The sequence below is a fragment of the Furipterus horrens genome, unplaced genomic scaffold (genome assembly GCF_987537825.1).
Source record: "Furipterus horrens unplaced genomic scaffold, mFurHor1.1.pri manual_scaffold_6, whole genome shotgun sequence".
NCBI classification, from domain to species: Eukaryota; Metazoa; Chordata; class Mammalia; order Chiroptera; family Furipteridae; genus Furipterus; species Furipterus horrens.
The window spans coordinates 84,677,695-84,700,361 of NW_028327176.1; the positions used below are offsets into that span (position 1 = coordinate 84,677,695).

The following is a 22,667-nucleotide window of genomic DNA, read 5'->3' on the forward strand; positions in this document are numbered from 1 at the left end:
CGCACCTTTCCCCACCTCCTTTCTGGGGAGGAGCGGGGCATCTGCGCCTGACCGGAAAGCCTAGCACCTCCCTTTCCTCTGCATCTACCACTTCCGCTCTCCAAAACATTTCTCACCCTGGGTTGGTGAAACAGGGCCTGCGCATGCGTACTGAGGAAATCTGGGTTAAAATCGCCTTCAAAATTGCTTAAACGGCAAATTCAAAGTATAAGATTTAAAAGTCGTAGTGACTGGTGCATCAATAACTTAATTTGGAGGCCGAATTCCACTGTGACGCAGTTGCAATGAGCTTTTCCTCCAGGCGCCCCCCTTTCTCGCTTCCGTCCTGACGCAAATGCATGCCTGCCCACCGCACTGCGGGGTTGTCCTTGGCCCTGCCCAAGTCAGTTTCCAGGAGCATGCGCAAAAGCCTTCCCGGTCGTTCCTGGTTTAGGTGTACATCATGATGGCGGCCTCCGTGTTGAATACGGTGCTGAGGCGCCTTCCTAGCCTTTCGTCCTTCAGGGGTGCCTGCGGAGTTCAGGTAACTCCTTGGAGTACGTTTTGTAGAACCATTACTTAGTTATACTTGCTCTAGTTCTCGCTCCACTTCTAGGAATCTGGGAGCAGAGGCTTTTCCAAGTGATTATGCCTCCGCTCTTTAGGCAACATCTTGCTCCCACAACACTCTCCCTTCCCTTCACCCTCCTTAAATCTCCGTGCATTTAAAAAATACCAAACCGAGTCGTGCCCTGGTTGGTGTGGCTCAGTGGATTGAGCGCACGGGCCTGTGGACCGACCCAAAGGTTGCCAGTTTGAGTCCCCGTCAGGGCACGTGCCTGGGTTGCAGGTCAGGTCCCCTGTTGTCGTGCGCGAGGCAGCCCATCCGTGGATGTTTCTCTCGCTTTCTCCCTACCCCTTCTCTAAAAATTAATAAGTATGTATTTTAAGTCCCGAGCTGAGGGCAAAGGGCTAGATTTAGATTTCATCATCTTCCAAAGTTATCATCTTGGCTAAATAGGTGAGTGATGCCCCTACCCCACAGGTATTGTACAACCAACTCTTAACTACACAGATGGTGTCTAAATCTGTGGTGCCCTGGAATGCCCTTGGGTTCAGAGGTTGTAACTTATACTGGGAGAATGACTCCCAGTAAAGCCCAAATACCTTCTCGACCTGGTAACCGGTTTCTCAGCCCTCCATCTCACTAAATCAGTTTATTGTCAGCATATATGGAAGTTTAACTCAGTTCTTTGGATTGAGGTTTCCCTCCAGCCTCATATACTCACCATCATGGAGGTTCTTGGTAACGCAGGGCAGTTTCTTAGTGGGGCAATGTGAGATAGGAAGGCTTGTCCAGCTGCCACTCCCTAAAGTGGGACTTAGGAGTGGTGACAGGGATCATTGCAAAATTAATGACAGACCTGGTAGTTTGAAGCTAGCGTTAGGACTCCTTTGTTCTTCACTATGGAATGTTGACCTTCAACTTTTTATAAAGCTGAGCAACTCAGTGATTCTAGATTGGGTTTAGTTGGAGGCTTACCTGTCAGGGATCTATACATCCTCAGACTTTTCCTTTCTTCATCTTTTTCCCTCCAGTAGACTCAGTTCAGTCCAAAAAGTATGAATACCTTGTGTCAGTCACCAGTCATAGTTATCCTCCAACATTAGCTTCTTTCAGAATACAGTTGGAGATAGGGAGAGTGGTTGTTGGTGATGTCAGTTTAACCCCAACAAATATGCTACCTTTCATATATATTCCTGCTATATTCCATTAATACAGTGGGTGTGCATTCCTCTTCACCCTGAAGTGTCAGTAGCAAAACAATCGGGTTCCTTCTTTGAATTCATTTTTTAATTTTCACCCTTTTTTATAGGTTCCCCTCCAGACTCTTTGCACTGAAGCCCCCCTTGAAGAAGATTCTTTGCCCCTGGTCCCCATTTCCCCTTATAAGGATGAACCCTGGAAATATCTGGACTCAGAAGGTAACTGTAGGGGCAGGGTCATGTGGGGTCTGAAATAAATGGACAGAGACATATCCTCCACCCTAACTTGTGTGGTCTTTCATTTCAGAATACAAGTCCCGCTATGGTTCTCGCCCCATCTGGGCTGACTATCGTCGCAACCACAAAGGTGGAATACCCCCACAGCGGACTCGAAAGACATGTATTGTGAGTTTCTGAGAGTAGCATGTGGATGGGATGTGAAGTGGGGGTGGAGACCATGGTGACAGTGGCAGCAGCACTTTTTCTGACAGGGCTTCGAACATCGTCACCTGCCAATTTCTTCTCTCTACAGCGCAAAAATAAAGTTGCTGGGAATCCCTGCCCTATCTGCCGGGATCACAAGCTGCACATTGACTTTAGGGTAAGGAGAATCTTTTCTCCAGGATGAAGATTTGGAGCCTTTTTGCAGTGCTAAAGAGATTGCCTCACTTTTCTTCTGATCTTGGTGCTCCTATACTCCATATTGCACTGGTTCCCTGGCACTGTAAAAACATCCTTCCCTCTAGTCTTCTGCTCTCTACTATGGATTATAGTAAAAAGTTCCATCCCTTTACTGTGGAATTGACAGTCCAATTTGGCAGGCAAGAAAAATGACCATTTCTAATGGGAGAGCAATGCCCAAAAGTTTGTTTATATCCGTCACAATTATTAGCAAGTAGATTGGACTAATTTTTTCTGTGACTTTATTTCCTTGTCATTTTGATGTTTGGTGATGTGCAGCTAGGGGCAGAAACATGAACCACAATATAGAGACTAGTTACTTTTATGAAAAACCTTCATTGTGAGAAGGTAACTTCTCAATTTCAATTGTGTACAGTTGGTTAATAAAAAGGTATTTAAACAATTTTACACAGTTTATAAACACATAACAAGGGAGAAAAAAATTACAAATTCAATAGTGTGGATAATTCTGCCTGCCATTCCAGCTCCACAAGGATACCTCTTTATTCCTTGGGTCTCACTTCCTGTGCTTAACTTGCTAGCTGAGAGTCCTTCTACATAATTATCTTTAAAATTGATCTGAGTAAATGTATACATTATATACAGCATGCTATTTATATGCCGTAGTCATTTGTACATGCACATTACAAAATATACTGTATTTTTGGGGTGATATCAGGGATTGCCAACTGACCACCTGGTTTTTTGCATGAGGGCTGATTTTAGAACCTAACCCCTGAAGAAGAGAATTCTGTATGACTCTTGGTGACAAGAGTGTAGGATGTGCATGTGAAATGGTTGAAAGGCCAAGAAACAGGAAATGTTTGGCTAGAGTTTTCACAAAAGTGTTCAATAAAATGCTGGGGCTAAACCTAGGACATAAAGGAGGGCAACATCTGGAGAGACATAGAAGGATTAAGGTCATATGTGTGGATGTGTAGGGATTGTGTACTTTCAGTCTCTAAAGGTTTTCTTGCTGTCTTCCCCGCTCCTTTCTCCACCATTTTCCCCACAGAACGTGAAGCTCTTAGAACAGTTTGTCTGCGCCCACACGGGTATCATCTTCCATGCGCCATACACAGGTTAGCCCATCATCCATGTCCCCACCAGAATAGCTTTTCCTGGGAGCACTTCTCTTTATTCAGTTAGAAAACAGGTATTTGTTTGGTGACTTCTACCTCGGCATAAAAAGTATGATTGAACCTTTTGGAAATCTTGATTTAATGGGGATACTCACATGCTAAAACATTGACATGTGTATAAAAGATAGGCAAGTGTCATTGTAACCAAACCATCTAAATGTAGCTCTTGAAAGATAAATGGTGATTATTTTTTTTCTTTAAGGCTCTTCATGTTTACAAAAGGCTTTCTCATAAATTGCTCTATATTTGTCTTATATGGTTGACAATTCAATTAGATTTCCCAAATTTGGAATTTTGAGTTTTAACAATTCAAGATTACATCTATTACCTAATTATAGCCACAGGCTTAATCTAGCTCACTGCTGTGTCTGTTTGTCTTCATAGTGTCTACAACTGCTTCCAGGCTACAATGACAGAGTTGAGTAGCTGAGACAAAGACTCTAGGACCTGCAACGTGTAAAATATAGGACCCCATACAGAAAAATTTTGCCATCACCTGCTAAAGCAAGATATATTTGCAAAGGATAATCTGAATTTACCATTTTGGAGATGGCAGTATGATTAGTGGAGTTTGATTTGTCAGGGAGTTTTAAAAGTAGTTTTAAACTCCTGTCAAGCTGTAAAAAACTGAAGAGGCTATTTTACTACTCTCTCAGATTGCCTTCCCAATTAAGCACACTTGTTCTTTGAATTGTGTTCTGTTTCCTGTTTTGGAGCCTTTTCCAGTAAATGGCTTCTCTATAGCAGCTAGACGCAGGTAAGTTTTTATTCCAGCTCTCAAAAAAAAAAAAAAAAAAAAGGATTCTTTCCCTTGGGAAACAGGTCTGAGGAGGAGTTAGGAGAATGGGGAGCCAGGTCTTCCAAACCAGCCCTTTCACCATGTAGAAGCAGTTTGTATTCTTTTCTTACTGTGCTTGATGGAATGAGCAGAGTACCCTTTTTCCTTCCTGCAGGAGTCTGTATGAAGCAACACAAGAGGTTGACCCAGGCCATCCTGAAAGCCAGGGATCATGGTGAGTTTGAGAAGGGGCCCAAAGAAGTTTTGTTAGACATCAGGAAGGTGACTTGGGACTAGAGGATGTATATAAATGCTCCCAGCTATCTGAGAAGTTAGCATGCAACGTGTTTTTTCCTAAGAATCTCTTCTTTCATCACTCCACTGTCCCTTATTTCCTCTCCCCAGTGTTAACCTTGTCATTGTCCCTCTTCTTTCCTTTTTCTTCCCTCTTGTTTAATAACTATTAGTCCCAATGCCATAGCTAGATTATAGGAAGCTTTTTGTATAAATTTTTGGCCCTGTGCTCCTTGATACCTTTGTACAGATTAGGAAAAAGTACGCCTCCATTAGGGCAGATGCAGGTTCATAGCCCTGGTGCAGAGCTGCACAGCTTGATACGCAAGAGTCCAGGCTCACATTTGACCCTTTGGCTAATTGGCCTTTGTGCAGTGTACAATATGTATAAATGTACCCAGTGGCTATGATTGGTTCCTTCCTCCCTTTAGAAGTTATTTTCCTTCTGTGTCTGAATCTGAACTACCGTATCACCTTGCTCCCTTCCTTAACTCTCTCTCTCTTAATCCCCTAGGTCTCCTCAGTTACCATATTCCCCAGGTTGAACCTCGGGACCTTGACTTCAGCAACTCTCATGGAGCTGTGAATGCTACTCCGCCAGCCCCCACTCTGGTTTCAGGTGACCCGTGGTACCCATGGTATAGCTGGAAACAGCCACCAGAGAGAGAGCTGTCCCGCCTTCGTCGTCTGTATCGAGGCCATCTCCAAAAAGAGAGTGGCCTCCCACCTGAGTCAATGCCGGAGGTGCCATTCACAACACATTCCCAGAGCCCTCTGTAAGAGCTCTAGACTGGGAAGGGTACCAAAGGATTCCAAGATAATGCCTAGGAATTAGATGATGATATTCACCCTGAAGAGTTTCATCTGTTTTGTGGTTAATGGCAGATCCAGGGTCAGTGAAAGGAAATGATTGTTGTTGAAGGGGATAAATACATCTGAGGCTGAGGGAGGTCAGTACAGATATATGTGGGAAACCCTAATCCCCATATAATGTAAATAGATGGGTTCAGCCTTCTGTTGCTGTTTCAGATTTATGCCAACTTCCCTTTTCCACAATAAAGCTGTGTCTCCTGTCTCTGGACTGAGTCTTGGAGGAATGGGTGCTCTATGGGGAGAGGAGTCAGTTAGGCTGGAAGCAGCCCAACCAGTAACTCTTGGGACCAGAAGTCACCTGGAATTGGCAATTGCACCATTCTGCCTTGATCACCTTGTGGAGCCCCCCGGTGCCTGAGGCAGTGTTCCGTGGTCTACCGCACCAGCTGCTCACCAGGGCTAATAAGCTGGAGAAGATGGCACTCGGTCCATGGAAAATGCTAAGCACCCACTGCCTTGGGAGTTGCAGGGGTGTGGCATCACTAAGGAAGGGACTGCAAGTCTGACTAGAACAGCACCAGACTAGGGCGAAGGGCGGGGTTTGTGCTGGGCGCTTCCCAGATGAGGAAGAAATAAAGGGTGGCGGGGGCTGACGGAAGTGACGTATGAGGGCGGGGCCAACCTCGCACAATGGGCCATGGAGTTCCCGTTCGATGTGGACGCGCTGCTCCCGGAGCGGATCACCGTCCTGGATCAGCACCTGCGGCCCCTGGCCCGCCGACCTGGAACCACAGCGCCACCCCGGTGACATCTCAAACCCGCCCCAAGACCCTTCTCTCCCGGTTCCTCTAGAAACCCAGTCCAGGCACCACGCCCCCTTCTCTCTGAATAATGGCCCACCCTCCTTTTGATGCCCCAGCATGACCTGTTGGTGACCTTTGACCCTATGCTTAGTGGGGTTGATCTGTGCTTAGATCTAGAACATTTCACCCGTCAGCCAAATATGAAGTCCCAGCCAAAGGATGTGGTTGACCCGCCCTTCCTGCTTCCTCACAACCTCAAGGGAGGAGGGAGTGTGGCACATTGGAAGGGGGTGTGGTAAAAAGTTTGGGTACCAGAGGATGGGATGGAAAAACCAGATTGGAATACGCCAAAGCAGAGTCAGAGAGTCTTTAAGTGCTGAATCTTGTAGTTTTGGTCCAGGTTCCTGAGAGTGATTGTTCAGAACCCTCATTCAGTGATTATCTGACTCTATCACCTCTCTTTCTATAGTGTTGATGTGCAGCAGCAGATTATGACCATTGTAGATGAACTGGGCAAGGCTTCTGCCAAGGTACTGGGGACACCTCTCTAGGAACAGTAGATAAGGGAGGGCTGGGTCTTTGGAAGGGACCTGCAGAAAGTCTGTCTTCAACTCCCTGGCAGGCCCAGCACCTTCCTGCACCCATCACCAGTGCATTGAGGATGCAGAGTAATCGCCACGTTATGTATGTGCTCAAAGACACTTCTGCCCGACCGTGAGTGCCAAATGTTTTTCCATCCTGTATCCCTTTCTCCCCAGCCTCTTTCACGTTTTCATTCTACCTCTCTCAGATAGCTGCTACGCTTCTTCATCATTTTCCCCATCCTGTAGGGCTGGAAAAGGAGCTATCATTGGTTTCCTCAAAGTTGGATACAAGAAACTCTTTGTACTGGTGAGTGCTATTGGAAGCTGAGAGTTCATATTGCCTTGATTCCTGAAAACAAAAGTGCTAAAGTTTAGGAGGTGGCAATAATGTCTTGGTCCTAAAAGATATTTGTTGTTCTTTACCTCTTAGGATGATCGTGAGGCTCACAATGAGGTGGAACCACTTTGCATCCTGGATTTTTACATCCATGAGTCACTTCAACGCCATGGCCACGGACAAGAACTCTTCCAGTATATGTTGCAGGTATCACTTATCTCTTCACCAGTCTGTCCAAAGAGAAATTAAAGGCCCCTTTGCCGTAAGCTCTACCAGAGCCTCTGCCTTTCCCTCCCCAATGTCCCCATGTCTTCCTATTCCCTTTTCAGTCTCAAGTTCTGTTGGCATGTTTCCCCATGCCTTCTCCTACCCTGAGTCCCCTGTCCCTGCAGAAGGAGCGAGTTGAACCACACCAACTGGCTATTGACCGACCCTCACAGAAGCTGCTCAAGTTCCTAAACAAACACTACAACCTGGAGGCCACAGTCCCACAGGTTAGAGGCTTCAGAAGGTAGATCCCCACTAAGCATTCACATTGAATTTATTATTTTGGGTTTGGTACAAAGAATTGGCACCTTCTAAGCACTTCTTATTCCCTATTATATAGGATTCATTTTATACAACTGATTTTGTTGTTGTTGTTGTTTTACCATGTCTCATTCTGCAGCTACTTTACTCTCATCTATTTTGATTCTTCTCATGGCTGTTTTGTATACTTAATAATATGTTTGTGTCCCAAACATAGCCAGCTCAATTTTACCTCCTTGTTTTCACACAGGCCATTATTTATTCAATCAACATTTCTTAAGGGCCCAGAATTTCCTGTCCTTGGGAGCTTTGGTCTAAAATAGGGAAGGTGATTGGTTTATAACTAAATGCAATATAATGTTACTAATGCTATCCATTCATTCAACAAATATCTTGAGCACCAGCACTAGGAATACTTTACTCAACAAAACAGATAAAAGTTTCTGCCCTTGTGTAGCTTATATTTTAGTGGAGGAGACAAATATAATAAACACGTATATCCTATGGTTGATTATAAGTGCTCTGGAAAAAATGAGAGCCAGTAGAGGGCTTGGGAGTGGAGTGCCATGGTGGGGATGGGAATGGGACTGCAAGTTTAAATGGCATAAGTAGGGAAGGCCTCACTGAGGAAGTGTCATTTCAGCAATAAGTTAAAGGAGGTGAGAATAAGAGCCAAGTAATATCCGGAAAAGGGCATCACAAAGGGAATGGCTAGTGCAAAGGCTATGAGGTAGGAGTGTGTCTGGAAGAATGAACTGACTGGTGTGACAAGAGCACTGTGAATGATAGGAGTGTGGGAGGGGTAGTTGATGAGATCAGAGGCAAGAAGGACATTTTGGGCCTTAAAGGCCATTTCAAAGGCTTTGGCTTTTACTCTGTGGAAAAAAAGAAAGCCACTGTAGGGGTTTGAATAGAGGGATGATATGATCTGACTTTTAACCAGATCACTTTGACTTAAAAATAAGGAGAAGGGGAGCAAAAGTGGAAGTAAACAGACCAGTTAGGAAGAAACAATCCTGATGAAAAATAGTGGTGGCCCAGATAAAGACAGTAGCAGAAGAGGTGGTAAGGAGTTGTTAAATTTTAAATATTGTGAAATTAAAGCAAGTAGATTTCCTGATAGATTCTCGGTGGAGAGCGAGGGAGTTAATGGTGATTCCCAAGTTGTTGGCCTAAAAACTTGGAAGGAGTTACATAAACTGAGATGATAGGTGGAACAACTTCGGGGGAAATAGTAGGACTCCAATTTGAATATGTTAATTAGAGATATATGTGATAAGTCCAGGTTGAGTTGGCAGTTTCATTTTCCCTGGAGTCAGAGAAGAGGTTTGGGATGGAGAGTTTTCAGCATATATAGGGTATTGAAAGCAATGAGACAGGATGACATCACCAGGGAGTAACAGAGAAGTGGTCCAAAGACTTGAGCACATGGGTACTCTTTAAGAAGTCAGGGAGGAGAAAGAACCAGCAAGTATGACCAAGGAGTAACTAATGAAATATATGAAAAATTGAAAGTTGACCTGGAAGGCCAGTAAGGAAAGTATTTCCAGGAGGAAGGAATGGCTTACTGATTCAAAAGGTGCTCATCAGTGAAGTAAGAAGAGGTCTGGGAAGTGAGCATCTGATTTAGTTGCCTGAGGCCATTGGTGATTCTGACCAGCGATTTTGGTGCAGTGGTGGGTGGAAATCTGGATGAGGAATGGGCTTAGGAGATTGAGAAACTAGAAACTGGAGACAACAAGAATAAACAAACAAGAACAGGCCACTCTTACTTAATTGAAGTTCCTTATTGGTCAGTTCTCTTATGGGCCCAACTGGGGATCAAACCCACAATCTTGGCATATCGGGATGCTCTAACCAACTGAGTTACTTGGCCAGGGCCTAGGCCATTCTTTTATTACTTTTTTCTTTTAAAAATATTTTATTTATTTTTAGAGGGGAAGGGAGGGAGAAAGAGAGGGAGAGAAACACTGATGTGTGAGAGAACATTGATCAGTTGCCTCTCACATGCCCCTAACTAGGTACCTGGCCCGCAACCCAGGCATGTGCTCTGACTGGGAATCGAACTTGCCACCTTTTGGTTCACAGGTCGGCAGTCAATCCACTGAGCCACACCACATGAGGCTAGGCCACTCTTTTAAATGCTCCTTTAAGGGGAACAGAGAAATAGAGCAAGAGCTGGAGAGGGAAGGGGATCGAGAGCAGATTCTTTTCAGTTGGAAAAACTTAACAGCCTAAGAATAACTTGTATAGAGAAAATCTGATGATGTCAGAGTCCATGTGGAATCAGTGTTGATGAATGGGTAAGAGAGGCTGGGATTGGATAGAAGCATGGACAGTAAATCCATTGTAACATGATCTGATCGATATACTTAGAGGCATAAGGACATGGTGGTGAGTACTGCCTTGGAGTTGAAGTTGGGTAAAGAAAAGTGTTTGTCAGGGGACAGAAGTGGGTGGGTTAAAGTGCTTTTGATGTGTAAGAAACAGCATGAACAAGGTCAGAGAGGTATTAAGCTACCTGTTAGGGCACTACAAAGTTTGGTGTGGCTAGAATACTGGGACTGTGCTTGGGGGCTGGATGAGGGTTGGTTGGAAGACATTATAGCAGGATCAAGGCAGGAGAGAGACAGGGTCTACTTAGTGTCCTCCCACATATATTTTCTCATTAAGAGGCAGCAGAGAGCAGTGGAAGGAACATAGTATTTAGCAGCAAACACATTACCAGGTGACATGTAACACTAGAACAGGATAGAGTATAAATAATAATGGCTAATGTTTCATGAGCTCTGTGTGGTATTGTAGTTACATGCACCATCTCAGTTGATTCTTGCACATCTCTTCGAGGTAGGTGCTACTGTTAAGTCTGTTTGGGGTTTATACAGATGAGCTACTTGACCAAGTTCACATAGCTAATAAGTGGCAGAGCTCAAATTTGAACCTATAGCATACACTCTTAATGACCAAACTGTATTCCTGGCTGAAATACTGCAGCTAGAACCAAGTGTCTGGGACTTGAGGCCCAGCTCTGCCACTTGTAGCTACTTGGCTTTGGGCAAGCCATGTCTCCAAGTCTCTCTTTTTTTTTAATGTATGTTCTTATTTATTTGTACCTCATTTTTGACTGGACTCAGATTTAGAGATAGAAGCTCTCAGAGGACAACCCGTATCTGTTGGCACTCTGTTCCTGGCTTTTTTTTTTTTTTTTTTTTTTTGGCCTCCTTCATCCTTTTAGCCAAAAGTTTAGCATATTCTGCAGTCTCTTCCTTATTTTTCTTAGTACATTGTTTCTTCAAAGCAATATGCCGATGTTTGTGTTTCAAGACACGTGGAGTAACAAGACGCTGAATCTTAGATGCTTTGGTCTTAGGTTTCTCAGCTTCTTTGTTTAGGGGCTTTCTCACATGAATTGGTAGACATCATCTTCTTTAGAGAGGTTGAAGTTTGTGGATCCTGCTAGTTCTTTTGGGCCCCATGCAACAAGGGACAGTAGTATCAATGAGACCAGGAATATCTTTCTACCCCGCTTTCTTACAATGACCAAGTTGAAAACACTGAGATTGGCATCTACAATGCAACACTGAACAGATTTGCACTTTTGCTCTCCACTCCTCCTTGGTCTATAACAGGAATGCCCCTTGCTCAGCAGTAGGCAGACACGTCCATGGGTCAAGACACTCTGCTTCATGGGGAAACCTTGCTTGTCATTCCCACCACTGATTCAAACCCCATAAACCCTTCCATTCTTCACCCAGAACATCAGCAGCAACTTCTGTGACCATACACTTCTTATAAAAGGTACAAAGTGTGCATTCATCATCAACTTTAATGAGTGTCCGGCAGCCAGTGTCTGGGAAAGAGATGTTCACCTTCATCCTGTGGCAGCTGACTGCCTCTGAGGTGCCACAAGAGTTCAAGTCTTTTTTAATTTTTTTTAATGCCTAATTTTTCTTTATTTTATTTTATTTTATATTTTAGAGAAAGGGGAAGAGAGGGAGAGAAACATCAGTGTGTTAATAATACATCGATCCATTGCCTCTCACACACCCCCAGCTGAGGACCTGGCTCACAACCCAGACATGTGCCCTGACTGGGAATCAAACCGGAAACATTTAGTTCACAGGCTGGTGCTCAATCCACTGAGCCACACCAGCCAGGGCTCTCTGTAGTTTTGATTTGTGTCTCCCTAATGACTAGTGATATTGAGCATCTTTTCAAGTGCTTGCTGGCCATTTAAGTATCTTCTTTGGAAAAATGTTCTTCAAGTCCCATGCCAATTTCTAAATTGTGTTTTCTTCTTGTGTTGTAGTTCTTTATATATTCTAGATACAATATCCTTATCAAATGTATAATTGCAGATATTTTGTCCTGTTTTGTTTGTGGGTTGTCTTTTCATTTTCTTGATAATGTCTTTTGATGAAGTCCAGTTTATGTTTTTTTCTTTTGATGTCATATTTAAGAAATTGTCTGAAGTCATAATTTTCCTCAATGTTTCCAAGGGTTTCATAGTTTTAGCTCTTAGAGAGGGGGTAGGGAGAGAGGGAAACAGCAATGTGCAAGAGATACATCAATTGGTTGCCTCACACGCCCCCAACTGGGGACCTGGCCCACAACCCAGACATGTGTCCTGACTGGGAATTGAACCAGTGACCTTTTGGTTCCTTTTGGTTCACAGGCCAGCGCCCAGTCCACTGAGCCACACCAGCCAGGGCTGGACTGACCTTTCCATTGGTCTCTATGTCTATCCTTAGGCCTCTACCACACCATTATGATTACTTTGGCTTTGTAGTATTGAAATCAGAAAATGTGAATCCTTCATTCTTTTTTTTTTCTCAAGGTTCTTTGGCTATTTGAAGTCCTTTGCAATTCCATATCAACTTTGGGTTCAGCTTGTCAGGGTCTGAGTGTTTGACTGAGACTCTCAAGAATAGGAAGGCTGACTTTTGTTCCTCCCACTGTGGTTTTTCTAGCAGAGTTCTGTACTCAAATATGTCGAGTGGCTGAATGGACAACTATATTTTGCTTGTTTTGTCTTATAGGTGAACAACTTTGTGATCTTCGAGGGCTTCTTTGCCCATCAACATCGTAAGTCTTCTCACTTTGTGTGTGTTGGTCAGGTAGTTGGGGTGAGGGAAAGGAAAGAGGTGGATTCTTGGTCCCACTGGTCCCCTCACTGAGAGGCACCACTGCTTCCTTCTTCACAGGGCCCCCTGTTCCCTCTCTGAGGGCCACTCGACACTCTGGCACTTCTGTGGTCGATTCTACACCTGCTGGTAAAGCTGCACTGAATTGGTATAACTGTACTGCTGTGGTGGCTAGTTATTCTGGAGGCCACAGAGCACGGTGTGAGCTGTTGGCAATGTGGAAAAATTCTAAAGCAACCCAAGTTTCCCAGCAGTCATTACCCATTTGCCTTTACCATCATGGTAGCTCAGTGCATTTGAACTTGTCAAGACTTTTAACTAAGCAAGCTTATTGGGAGCCTGTTTGATGATGACTGTAATGTTGATGGGGCCTCTTATTGCTCGAGGTCCATAGAAGTGGGCCAGAGTCATATTCCTTTGTAAACCCCTCAGGTTTCTGTCAGTCAACAAGGGACAGTCAAGTGCAGTCAGCCCTTCCATTTCCAGTCATAGAATATTGACATGAAATGCCCAAAGTTTAAATATTGGTTTGAGAAGATAATGCTTAGAATTTATAACATTTCCAACCAAATAGTGAAATTGATCTGGAGAAACCAGACCTAGAAGGTACTGAAATGCTGCCTGGGTTCCCCATTTCACCTTCATACACACACACTCCCCTGCCAGTTCTTTCTCACTGCCTCCCAAAGGTAGGGAAGCACAGCTATCTGCTAGCTATGTGTATACTGCACGGAAGAGCCCCTCTCCTGAGCTGGCTCTGTGACTAGCTCTCACCTCTTCCATGGTCAGGAAAGGGAGGAACACTCACTCAAAAGAACACAGCTTCAGCCAGTGCCAAGCACTGAAGAGGCAGTTCATTTACATGACTTGCTTTGGTTTCCAAGGCTTTTCCCCACCTGTCTCCTGCTAATGTACAGGCTGTGAGAGGGACTGAAAGAAAGCCAATAAGGACAGTGAGGACTCAGAACCACAGTTGGGGGCTGTGGATAAAACTTTAGATTCCCTGTGAAGTTTCATTTGCTAAACATGATAGAAAACCTCTTGAGATGGAAAAGGAGGGAACAAGTAGAGAAGCGAGGGGATGGGAGGCAGAGCCTTGGAAAATATGTTTGCCTCCCATTTACTCTGATAATGCCTTTCCAGATGTCTGTTTTCTTATCTTTTTTTCTTTCCTAATAAAACTTATATCTCTTCCCATCTTTGCACCAGTAGGAGAGGTTCTGCCACACCCCAACCTCTCCTGACCTATCTAAAGCAATTCCTGATTAACCAAGGATTTTGTCCGTTTCATCTAGAGGGACCTGGGGTCCTAGTTGGCCCAGCTGGAACCATTCCACTGCCCCAGAATCCCAGGGGGGGCCTGACAGCACCCACTGACAGTAAGAGCTTGGCTGCCCTTCTGCACCTCCCAGACCCCAGTCTCCCCTTGGATCTTTTCCCCCTAACTCTGCATTCGGCTTACTCCTTCTGGCTCTCCTCAGAAGTGCCCCAGCATTCTCCCTGAATTTCCTTGTGGTGTGATAATATTGTCACAGAGCTGCTTCTGTGGTGGAGCAGAACTCTTCTCCTTCCCCAGGAGGAATTGCAGTGTCAGGCAGCAGAGGTTTGGGGTCATAGTATAGTAGTTGGGAGTAGTACAAAGTGTCTCCATGTGCTTACCTTGTCTGTGTCTTCTCCCCCGTTAGCTCCAGTAAGGAAGCTGCCACCCAAGAGAGCAGAGGGAGACATCAAGCCATACTCCTCTAGTGACCGAGAATGTAAGACTGGGATAGGGTGTCTGGGCTTGGGGCACCTTAACTCGGGAAGAATTTGTTTTCTCTAAAGGTTCTAATTTCTCTTTTCCTATCCTAATCTTTGCTGACTTTTCTTTATTCTCCCTCTCCTCAGTTCTGAAGGTGGCTGTGGAGCCTCCTTGGCCCCTAAACAGGGCCCCTCGCCGAGCTACACCTCCAGTCCACCCGCCCCCCCGCTCCAGCAGCCTAGGAAACTCACCAGAACGGGGTCCACTCCGCCCCTTTGTGCCAGAGCAGGAGCTACTGCGTTCCTTGCGCCTCTGCCCCCCTCACCCTACTGCCCGCCTTCTGCTGGCCACTGACCCTGCGGGCAGCTCAGCACAGCGTCGCCGTACCAGGTAATAGGAGTTGGATGGTTAGGGAGCCTCTAGACTATCAAAAAGTATTAGAAATGGCAAGGGGCAATTTGAGTCATGAGACCTAAAGCAACAAAAGAGGTGGATTGGAGAATATATTGGGAAATATTTGTAGGAGTGGTGTAGAAATAAATGAGAGTTGGGGAGCAGAACAGGACTTATTATATATATATAAAGCCTATGGACCCCAGTTTTACAGTGAGAGTTGGGAGGAATGGCAGGAAGAACCCAGATCCATGGGTGGGAGGAACTGAACTTTTAAGTTGGGGGAAATCTTCTAACAGTTGCTGGGAAGATGCAGTGTCTCTGACACTGTTTGGGGGGGGGCCACTAGCCACGAGTCAGTGCATTGTATGGCAGGAGCCCATCAAGCAAGCAGGGAATAGGAATCTCTTATATTTTTCTCCCTAGCTTTCTCTTCATCTCTGACTTCTCTGTTTTTCTCTTCCCCAACTTTCCTTTTCCCTACCTCCTGTCCATAACAGCTCCCTTCCCCGCTCTGATGAGAGTCGATACTGACAGACAGCTAACCTGCTTCCCTCCCTGGGAGACCTTGAGTGGGCAGAGACCCTCTCCCCAGAACCCCCGACCTACTCTTCCAGTGCTTCCTCCAGGATCCAGTGGAACCTGACAGAGCCCATAGGATTCCCTCTTCCAGCTTTCTTGGACAACTGGGTTGTGAGAGTCCCAGATGGTCAGATACTTGGTAGCTTTTCTTGCCCGAGAAAGCATCCTAACTTGGTCTCTGAACATTCCCAAGACTGTCTGAACTGCTGCCAGACTCCTTGGTTGTGCACTCATACTAATTACTCAGAGCAGCACACTCTGGCTTGCCGTCAGACTGCAGAATACCATGGAAGGTCCAAGGGCCTCCACTGCCGGAGAAACTTTTTAAGGAATCTTGTCCATGGAATAAATCCCGTATTAACACTACAGTGTCTACTGGTGGCCCTAATACTGCTTTATGCTACCTAATATACTTACCTTTCAGCCTGCTGATGCCAGCCAATGAGATTTGCTTCAGAGCAGTCCAGTTAGGTAAGACAGGGACTTACAGCTCCTTAAAGGGATCCATTCAACATTGCTGAGCTCTTCATTACAACATGTTTTATTTGTCACGGAGCCCCTGAGCTGATGTCTGCTTTGGGGCTCTAAAGACTTGCGACACATCTGAAGACACCACTACTTCCCCCAGACCCAGATTCTGTGAGGGACTTTGTTTCTTGGCAGTAGATCTCAGCAAGCACCCTGGGATCATTCTTTGCCATGTTTCAGAAGATAAGCCTGAGTCTCAAGGCTCTGTTAGCTCCCAGATCCATCCTTCCCCAGTATCTAGATGCTGATATATTCCTATTTTGTGAGATTGCCTTGAGATGAAGGGGCAACTCCTCTCTGGCCTTCCTTTCTTTTTTCCTCCACAGCAAGAATGTTTTTCCCTGCTCCATACCCATGTTATAAAATATTCTCTTCCCTCCCTACCCTCTGGTAGATAAGATACCGCCACTATGTTCCCCCAAATCCTTGGGAGCAGGATCTCCCATTCTCCCTACTCATTTCCTCCTTTTTCTTCTCCCTCTCAGTGTTGTCTGAATAAAGTGTGAATCCCTTTGTGTTTTTTAAATGGACATTTTAAATGGAAAAAAAAACCCAACTAAAAAACCAACTTAAGGCCTCAGCCTCGTTTGTGTGTCACCTTTTATTTTCCTTGGTTCTAATGGGCTTATGTCCCTATCGTCTTCCTCATTGCTGAGATCTGCAGATCTTCTAGCAAGGAGTCCAAGAGTTCCCCTTGCAGGATCTAGTGTCCCCCTTCCCTGTCTTCATTGCTAGATCTTCTGTGGATTCTGTCTCCTCTCATGTAGTTGCTGGATCCCTCTCTGTAGGCTTCTACGTCTACTTCCCCATTCCCTTCAGAAACTCTAGCTCTCCCCAGTGATTTCTACCCTTCACCCCAGCCCAGCCCTTGCTGAGATGTCAAGATTTACCAATATCCCTGGGATCCACTGATCGCATTCCTGTAACAACCCCTCATTGATCCCTGGGTTCCTCTTTCCACTCTGATTTCCTGACTTCTCCCCCACCAAACCCTTGGACCTCTCCCAAGATAGTCCCTGACCTCTGTTGAGTGTCCAACACATTCTATCACCTCCTTTTAAAGGCTCCCTCCCTTTTCTTCTTAAATCAGCTTTGCCACTCCCTATAATTAAGGTAGCCATGGTTTCCACACCAAACATCAGGGCACCTTGTCCAACATCATCAGAATTGCACCAGAAAATCTTTGGAGTATAAAATGAACTCCCTCCCCTTTTCTGGGGCCCAGCTTAGGTTAAAAACCGCTAGGAAGGGTAATTACCTCTCTCTGTGCTCCTGCGCTATTCCTTTCATTCCTCTCCTCTGATTCCTCTATACCCACTCATCTTTCACCCTGTAGCCACTTCCCCATCATCTCATTTCTTCTACAGGGGGACTCCCCCAGGGCTGGTAGCCCAAAGCTGCTGCTACAGCCGCCATGGGGAGTTGAATTTGTCATCCCCCAAAACAGGTAGGTATTAATCCCTCCTTACCCTCAAATCAAGTAGGCCATATTCACTATCTTCTCCAGGCTTTCCATGCACATGCATGGTATTTCCACAGGCAGCCTAGAATGGAAGCAGGAAGAACAGGAAACAGAGAATAGGTGAGGCCTTATCCCCTTCCCTCCAAGCCTCCCAGCACCGGTCTTCCTTCTTAACATCACTCTCAGCTCCTTCCTCTGAATCTTCTCCCAACTGGACGCCACCCCTATTCCCCTTCACATCTTTCCACCTAACATCCTATAAGCCTGTTTCCCCATAAGTTCAACTCTGGTGTTTTCCTTTGGCACTGAGGGGTTTCAAATTTGGACATAGCCCAATGGTTCCAGCTTCACACACCGTCATTTGTCCTCCTCTAGTTAAGAGCCAGACAGACCCTGAGAGTCTGATCTTAATTCCATTTCAGTGCCTCTCTAACCCATTATCGCCCTCCTACCTACCAGGTCTGCCAATGAGGAGCAGGTCTTGTCACAGGATGGGTATTATGGGGAGGAACCCATGCACACAGTTCCTCTACAGGCCCAGACCCCGCCAGCCCAGTACTGGACAATGGCTGGGGACTTGTTCAAAGCCAGATTCATTCGAAACTTGCGGGAACGTCGCAGCACCAGGCCTTGGTGACTGCAGCCCAGTCACACCTTTCGAGTATTTCTCTCACTACAGGAGGCAGCCAAAGCCCACCTTCATAAAAGATGTATTCATTCATTTGTTCATTCAACAGGCTCTCTTAGCAGTGCCAAATCATCTGTATCTTATTTCAACGAGAGCAATAAAGTATTTTTATCACGAATGCTACTGAGAAACTTAACTCCTTATTTCAACCTCACCCCTCACAACACCCAGTTCAGCCCTTTTCTCGCCCAGCTTTTTGCGCAAGTGTTCAGGTGAGTGAGCGAAGCCCGCGGCCGCCAATTTACTGCGCACGCACTCTAAGGCAGCCGCCGATCCGCTAGCGCAGGCGCACTTACAGCAGATCGAGCGCCTCACCGCTTCCCTGGATCTCGCCGCAGTACGCAAGCGCGCTACATCTCCGTTTCCCTCCCCTCAGTTCCTGAGCACCCCCCACCCCTCCTCTCCCCTTCAAGAAGCCGGCACCGGGGCGCGCTCACTCCGTTAGGAGGCCGAAGGCCGCACTCGGGAGGCGCTTTCTCTGCTTCCGGAATATGTACCAGCCCACGCGAGGCGCAGCCCGGCGTCTTCGCCCCTGCCTCCGTGCCTACCAAGTTCGCCCCCAGGTGAGAGGAGGGGAAGCAGCAGGAATCGAGGGGGCGGGGAGAGACCCTTCTCGGAGTCGGCGCGAGGGGCGGAGCGCGGGGCCCGTTCCGCGCAAGCGCAGTGACGCTCTGTCTTACCTGTGCAGGGCGGTACAAGTAGGGTCTGGGGTCGCGGGGACCACGGAGGCAGTACTGCCAGCCGTGGCGCGTCCGGAACGTAGTTTCTGCCGGTTGTGGGGTGGGCAGGCAGGGTTGAAAGTGGGGTGGCGGGACGCGACCGTACTTCGCCTGGGTCTCCGCAATTATCTGTGCCTGGAAGTCATTTGAAGGGCAGAGGGCGGAGAGATTCGCAGCCTGGCCGCGGCGCCGCTCCGGAGTTTCCCGGTCCCGAGCAGACCTACCTGCGTGCGAGCTTTGCAGCCCACGCGTCTTGCACCGGGATATCGGTCCTGGCGGGCAGGCTGAGCGGGGTGGACTCAGCTCAGACCCCTGCCCCCGGGTGGGAAAGATGGCCACGCCCCCGGCGGAGAAGGCGCCTTGGGGACGGAGGTACCCATGCGGCCCGCTTGCCGTCCGGAATAACCACTCTGGTTCTTGGGGAAGCAGAGGGACTCGGGTCAGGCCTCACTTTGGGAAACCACCTCGTCATCGTGGTTTCAACGTCAGTAAAGCAGGAGTGAAGTTTATCTTTTCAGTCACCTGGGCTTCTTTGTCATTAGTGGGGCTCGAAATAATAGCTTATGTTTGTATAATACTTTATAAGTCGCATATTTTCATTTACATTTAGTTTCATATAGTACTCACAATAACTCAGTATGACTTCATCATTCTCGTTTATAAGAGGGCAGTTACTGGAAACTGAGGGAATGAGAGTGCCCAAGGGTTCAGGATAGTCTTGGTGCTCAATGTCTTCTATTCCCGTTGGATTTTTTTTTTTTTTTTTTCTCTATACAACATCTACCTCACACACTTGTGGAGTTGTGTTATAACTCACATCATTTTACCCACAGTGAAAATAAAACCTGTTATTCATTTGTTCATTCTTCAAACATGTATGTTATCCTTGCTGTAAGACAGGTGGAGCTGCTCCCAAAAGTATTGGAATCTTAAATGTAAAGGTATTTGTTAATGTTTTGGGGAGGTGCTTGTCATAAGAAACTTTCCTGGAAATGGAGGTAGATGCATCCCATTCTCCTCCAGTAATTCCATTGCTTTTGTCAGGAGCAGCAAGCATGTAAGGTTGGAATTGTGTTAATGAGCAGTTTGGATGAAGGGCCATTAGGCAGCTGGATTCTTACCTCTTTCCTTTTGTTCTTCTTCCTTAGGATCAGCTTTCTCCATTCCCACCCCTGTGGCCCCACTCCACGACTTCCACTTCTCCATCTTCTCCTCTTCTCTGGTCTCTCCCAATTCCACGCCCTCCCACTCGGCTGCTTCCTCTCTGGTCTCTCCCAATTCCACGCCCTCCCACTCGGCTGCTTCCCCGGGCCGCTCCACTACCTCTCCCTCAGATCCAGGCCCTCGGCTCACCAAGGGTGGTTCTCCCTCCAGGAAAGGGGGAGGAGGGACCAGGGCCTGAATTGCATAGCGGCTGCCTGGATGGGCTCAGGAGCCTATTTGAGGGAACTTTCTGCTCCTGTCTTGGGGCTTTGGTATCTTTCCAAGCTCCTGTGACTGCCCGCCCTTCCCCTGCCACTCCTTCAGGAGATCCAAGTATGGAGGAGCACCTGGCTGTTATGTATGAAAGACTGAGACAAGAGGTAAGTCAGTTCAAAAGTGACCTTCATTGACAGTGGGAAGGAATGCAGGTAACACTTGGAGATAGAGGATTAGTCAACTGGATTCTTTCTTGGAACCACAAAGCATACATAGAAGTGTTACAAACATTTCCCAAGGAAAAAATGATGCTCAGTTTGGATTAAGGGGAGTTAAACATGGCACAGAGATGACCTTTCACTCAGAGGGGGAATAAAGAAACACTAAAAATAGAAAACATAAGTAGGATCATCTTTCCTTTCCCATTGGGTTGACACCTTCTTCTTCCACCTAGCTTCCCAATCTCTTCCTTCACTCTCATGACTACACTCTCTACTCACCGGATGTGGAATTCATCAATGAGATCCTGAACATACGTACCAAGTGAGAATCCAGGCATGGGCAGGGTGGTGGGGAGGAAAAGGTCCTAGTATTATGTATAATACTTGACCCTTTTCAGTTACTAGAGAAGGTACTAGGCTGCTTATCTACAACTGTTCCTCATTCCTCAGAGGCCAGTTTGGTTTTCTGATTCTGCCATCATAAGGTGTATTTCTCTTCCCTTCTGCACAGGGGCCGGACATGGTATATTCTGTCACTGACCCTCTGCCGCTTCCTGGCCTGGAACTATTTTGCACAACTTCGGTTGGAGATTCTACAGTTGACCCGCCATCCTGAGAACTGGACTCTGCAAGCCCGTTGGCGGCTGATGGGACTGCCCATCCACATGCTCTTTCTGCGTTTCTACAAGCGTGACAAGGAAGAGCTTTACCGGTAAGAGAAGTGAGGAAGAACTCATGCTACAATCTGTTTCCTAATTGTACCCTTTCAGGATTGATGATCTAGTCTCACAGATAATAGTGCAGGGATCTTATTTTAGTCTACTTTAATATAACAAATAGGGACTTTGAGTACATTAAGAAATCTCTGAACTCAGCTTCTTCATGTGTATTACCTGGCACATAGTAGGTATTCAAATACTTATCAAATGAAAATTCCTGCTGTCAAGCTTTCCTTCCCAGGAGCCTGCCCACACTTTTCCCTTCCCTCTATTCTCCCTCCACAGGCACAGATCTCCAAAACTCTGAAGGATCCCAGGAGACTTATATCCAGGGTAGTAATGGGCAGTGGCAGCTTGTCCCAGGCTAACCCCAACCCTGTCCCCAAGGCCCTCTTTTCTCTGACTTCCCAGTAAGCTAACAGCAGCCCCATCTAGGCTCTCCTTTTGCTTCTTCCACCCTAAGCTCTTCCTTGTTTCACTGTGCCCAGCTTTAATAAATGTACTCTCAAAATAAAAATAAAGAAAAAAGAATCCTGCCTTATATGTTGAGCCTTACAATCTTAGGTAAAGTACTTGGTAAATTTTGGCAAGGTAGAATCCCAAGAAATTGTTAGGCTTGCCTCAAACCAGCAGTTCGTCAACTTTGCTGCACACTGGGAGTGATATTGGTGCCAGACATTCTGATTTAATTGGGGCAGGATACAACCTGGGCATCAAGATTTTTCAGAGTTCCCCAGATGGTCTAATATGTGGCAGTTAAGGAATTGCTAGTTTAAACAAATGCTTGAATTAAACTTTGGGATCATCCACTTTACCCCTCAGTAAGCTTCTCTTCCTTCACCAGGACCTATGATGCCTATTCCACCTTCTACCTGAATTCCAGCGGCCTCATTTGTCGCCATCACCTAGACAAAGTGAGTCCCAGGGCCGGATGTGGTAGGATGAAGGGGTAGCATGTCCTGCTAACTAGCATTAACCTTTCTCCCTGCAGCTGATGCCTTCACACTCACCCCCAACACCTGTGAAGAAGCTGCTTGTGGGAGCCCTGGTGACTCTGGGGCTGTCAGAGCCAGAACTCAACTTACACCTGTGTCCCAAAGCCTGATCCAGGAACTGGGGTGGGGCAGCACCGAAAACTTTGCTATGCACATGAGGAGGATGTGGAGGCAGCCAGCTTCATCCCCTCTCCCTTCCTTCCCATCTCATGCTGTGTAAAGCTGCTGTGTAATTTAACTTGTAAATAATAAAAGTGTAAGTGAAGCCCTGGCTGGTGTTGCTCAGTGGATTGAGCGCCGGCCTGCAAACAGAAGTGTTGCGGGTTAAATTCCCAGTCAGGGTACATGCC

The 22,667-nt window shown here is 46.3% G+C and overlaps 3 protein-coding genes and 1 long non-coding RNA gene across 21 annotated transcripts; 3 read left to right on the plus strand and 1 right to left on the minus strand.

Moving 5' to 3' along the window:
• Positions 1 to 386: 386 nt before the first annotated feature.
• Positions 387 to 5,715, plus strand: MRPS18B (mitochondrial ribosomal protein S18B). 2 transcript variants are annotated; one of them, XM_090282025.1, is made up of 7 exons: positions 390 to 523; positions 1,857 to 1,965; positions 2,054 to 2,151; positions 2,279 to 2,347; positions 3,443 to 3,509; positions 4,523 to 4,582; positions 5,156 to 5,715. In XM_090282025.1, the coding sequence occupies exons 1-7, from the start codon at positions 443 to 445 to the stop codon at positions 5,419 to 5,421; spliced, it is 750 nt and encodes a 249-aa protein (XP_090138151.1). In that variant the 5' UTR covers positions 390 to 442; the 3' UTR covers positions 5,422 to 5,715. The 2 variants fall into 2 exon arrangements, with proteins under 2 accessions (XP_090138152.1, XP_090138151.1); XM_090282026.1 differs by lacking the exons at positions 4,523 to 4,582; positions 5,156 to 5,715 and adding an exon at positions 3,954 to 4,516 and having other exon boundaries at positions 387 to 523.
• Positions 5,716 to 5,770: 55 nt separating this feature from the next.
• On the plus strand, positions 5,771 to 18,514 carry ATAT1 (alpha tubulin acetyltransferase 1). Of its 13 annotated transcripts, XM_090282011.1 has the most exons (14): positions 5,772 to 6,258; positions 6,727 to 6,787; positions 6,880 to 6,971; positions 7,088 to 7,148; positions 7,272 to 7,385; positions 7,571 to 7,672; positions 12,746 to 12,791; positions 12,911 to 12,979; positions 14,146 to 14,229; positions 14,536 to 14,607; positions 14,738 to 14,981; positions 17,462 to 17,541; positions 17,634 to 17,676; positions 18,016 to 18,259. In XM_090282011.1, exons 1-14 carry the CDS (start codon positions 6,152 to 6,154, stop codon positions 18,191 to 18,193), a joined length of 1,353 nt encoding a protein of 450 aa, XP_090138137.1. In that variant the 5' UTR covers positions 5,772 to 6,151; the 3' UTR covers positions 18,194 to 18,259. The 13 variants fall into 13 exon arrangements, with proteins under 13 accessions (XP_090138133.1, XP_090138136.1, XP_090138141.1 ...); XM_090282007.1 differs by lacking the exon at positions 17,634 to 17,676 and having other exon boundaries at positions 5,771 to 6,258; positions 18,016 to 18,514; XM_090282013.1 differs by lacking the exon at positions 14,146 to 14,229 and having other exon boundaries at positions 5,773 to 6,258.
• On the minus strand, positions 5,771 to 19,317 carry LOC150006691 (uncharacterized). 3 transcript variants are annotated; one of them, XR_016511986.1, is made up of 4 exons: positions 18,925 to 19,317; positions 17,564 to 17,638; positions 7,265 to 7,408; positions 5,771 to 7,190 (listed from the first exon to the last, which is right to left on the minus strand). It is a non-coding gene; the product is annotated as an uncharacterized LOC150006691 (long non-coding RNA). The 3 variants fall into 3 exon arrangements; XR_016511985.1 differs by lacking the exon at positions 18,925 to 19,317 and adding an exon at positions 18,682 to 18,880; XR_016511987.1 differs by lacking the exon at positions 18,925 to 19,317 and adding an exon at positions 18,541 to 18,609.
• CUNH6orf136 (chromosome unknown C6orf136 homolog) lies at positions 18,657 to 22,582 on the plus strand. 3 transcript variants are annotated; one of them, XM_090282021.1, is made up of 6 exons: positions 18,657 to 18,807; positions 20,112 to 20,546; positions 20,837 to 20,925; positions 21,115 to 21,315; positions 22,167 to 22,236; positions 22,314 to 22,582. In XM_090282021.1, exons 1-6 carry the CDS (start codon positions 18,736 to 18,738, stop codon positions 22,425 to 22,427), a joined length of 981 nt encoding a protein of 326 aa, XP_090138147.1. In that variant the 5' UTR covers positions 18,657 to 18,735; the 3' UTR covers positions 22,428 to 22,582. The 3 variants fall into 3 exon arrangements, with proteins under 3 accessions (XP_090138147.1, XP_090138148.1, XP_090138149.1); XM_090282022.1 differs by having other exon boundaries at positions 22,293 to 22,358; XM_090282023.1 differs by lacking the exons at positions 22,167 to 22,236; positions 22,314 to 22,582 and adding an exon at positions 21,608 to 22,149.
• The last annotated feature ends 85 nt before the right edge of the window (positions 22,583 to 22,667 follow it).

What these genes read in the sequence shown, in the direction of transcription:
- MRPS18B (XM_090282025.1), top strand. Translation starts at nt 443, where the DNA reads ATGATGGCGGCCTCCGTGTTGAATACGGTGCTGAGGCGCCTTCCTAGC. An exon ending in GAAATATCTGGACTCAGAAG is followed by an intron (nt 1,966 to 2,053) that starts GTAACTGTAGGG and finishes CTTTCATTTCAG; the next exon opens with AATACAAGTCCCGCTATGGT. An exon ending in GGACTCGAAAGACATGTATT is followed by an intron (nt 2,152 to 2,278) that starts GTGAGTTTCTGA and finishes TTCTCTCTACAG; the next exon opens with CGCAAAAATAAAGTTGCTGG.
- CUNH6orf136 (XM_090282021.1), top strand. Translation starts at nt 18,736, where the DNA reads ATGTACCAGCCCACGCGAGGCGCAGCCCGGCGTCTTCGCCCCTGCCTC. An exon ending in CCTACCAAGTTCGCCCCCAG is followed by an intron (nt 18,808 to 20,111) that starts GTGAGAGGAGGG and finishes CTTCTTCCTTAG; the next exon opens with GATCAGCTTTCTCCATTCCC. An exon ending in ATCCTGAACATACGTACCAA is followed by an intron (nt 20,926 to 21,114) that starts GTGAGAATCCAG and finishes CCTTCTGCACAG; the next exon opens with GGGCCGGACATGGTATATTC.
- ATAT1 (XM_090282007.1), top strand. Translation starts at nt 6,152, where the DNA reads ATGGAGTTCCCGTTCGATGTGGACGCGCTGCTCCCGGAGCGGATCACC. An exon ending in TGGGCAAGGCTTCTGCCAAG is followed by an intron (nt 6,788 to 6,879) that starts GTACTGGGGACA and finishes ACTCCCTGGCAG; the next exon opens with GCCCAGCACCTTCCTGCACC. An exon ending in GGTCGATTCTACACCTGCTG is followed by an intron (nt 12,980 to 14,145) that starts GTAAAGCTGCAC and finishes CGTTTCATCTAG; the next exon opens with AGGGACCTGGGGTCCTAGTT.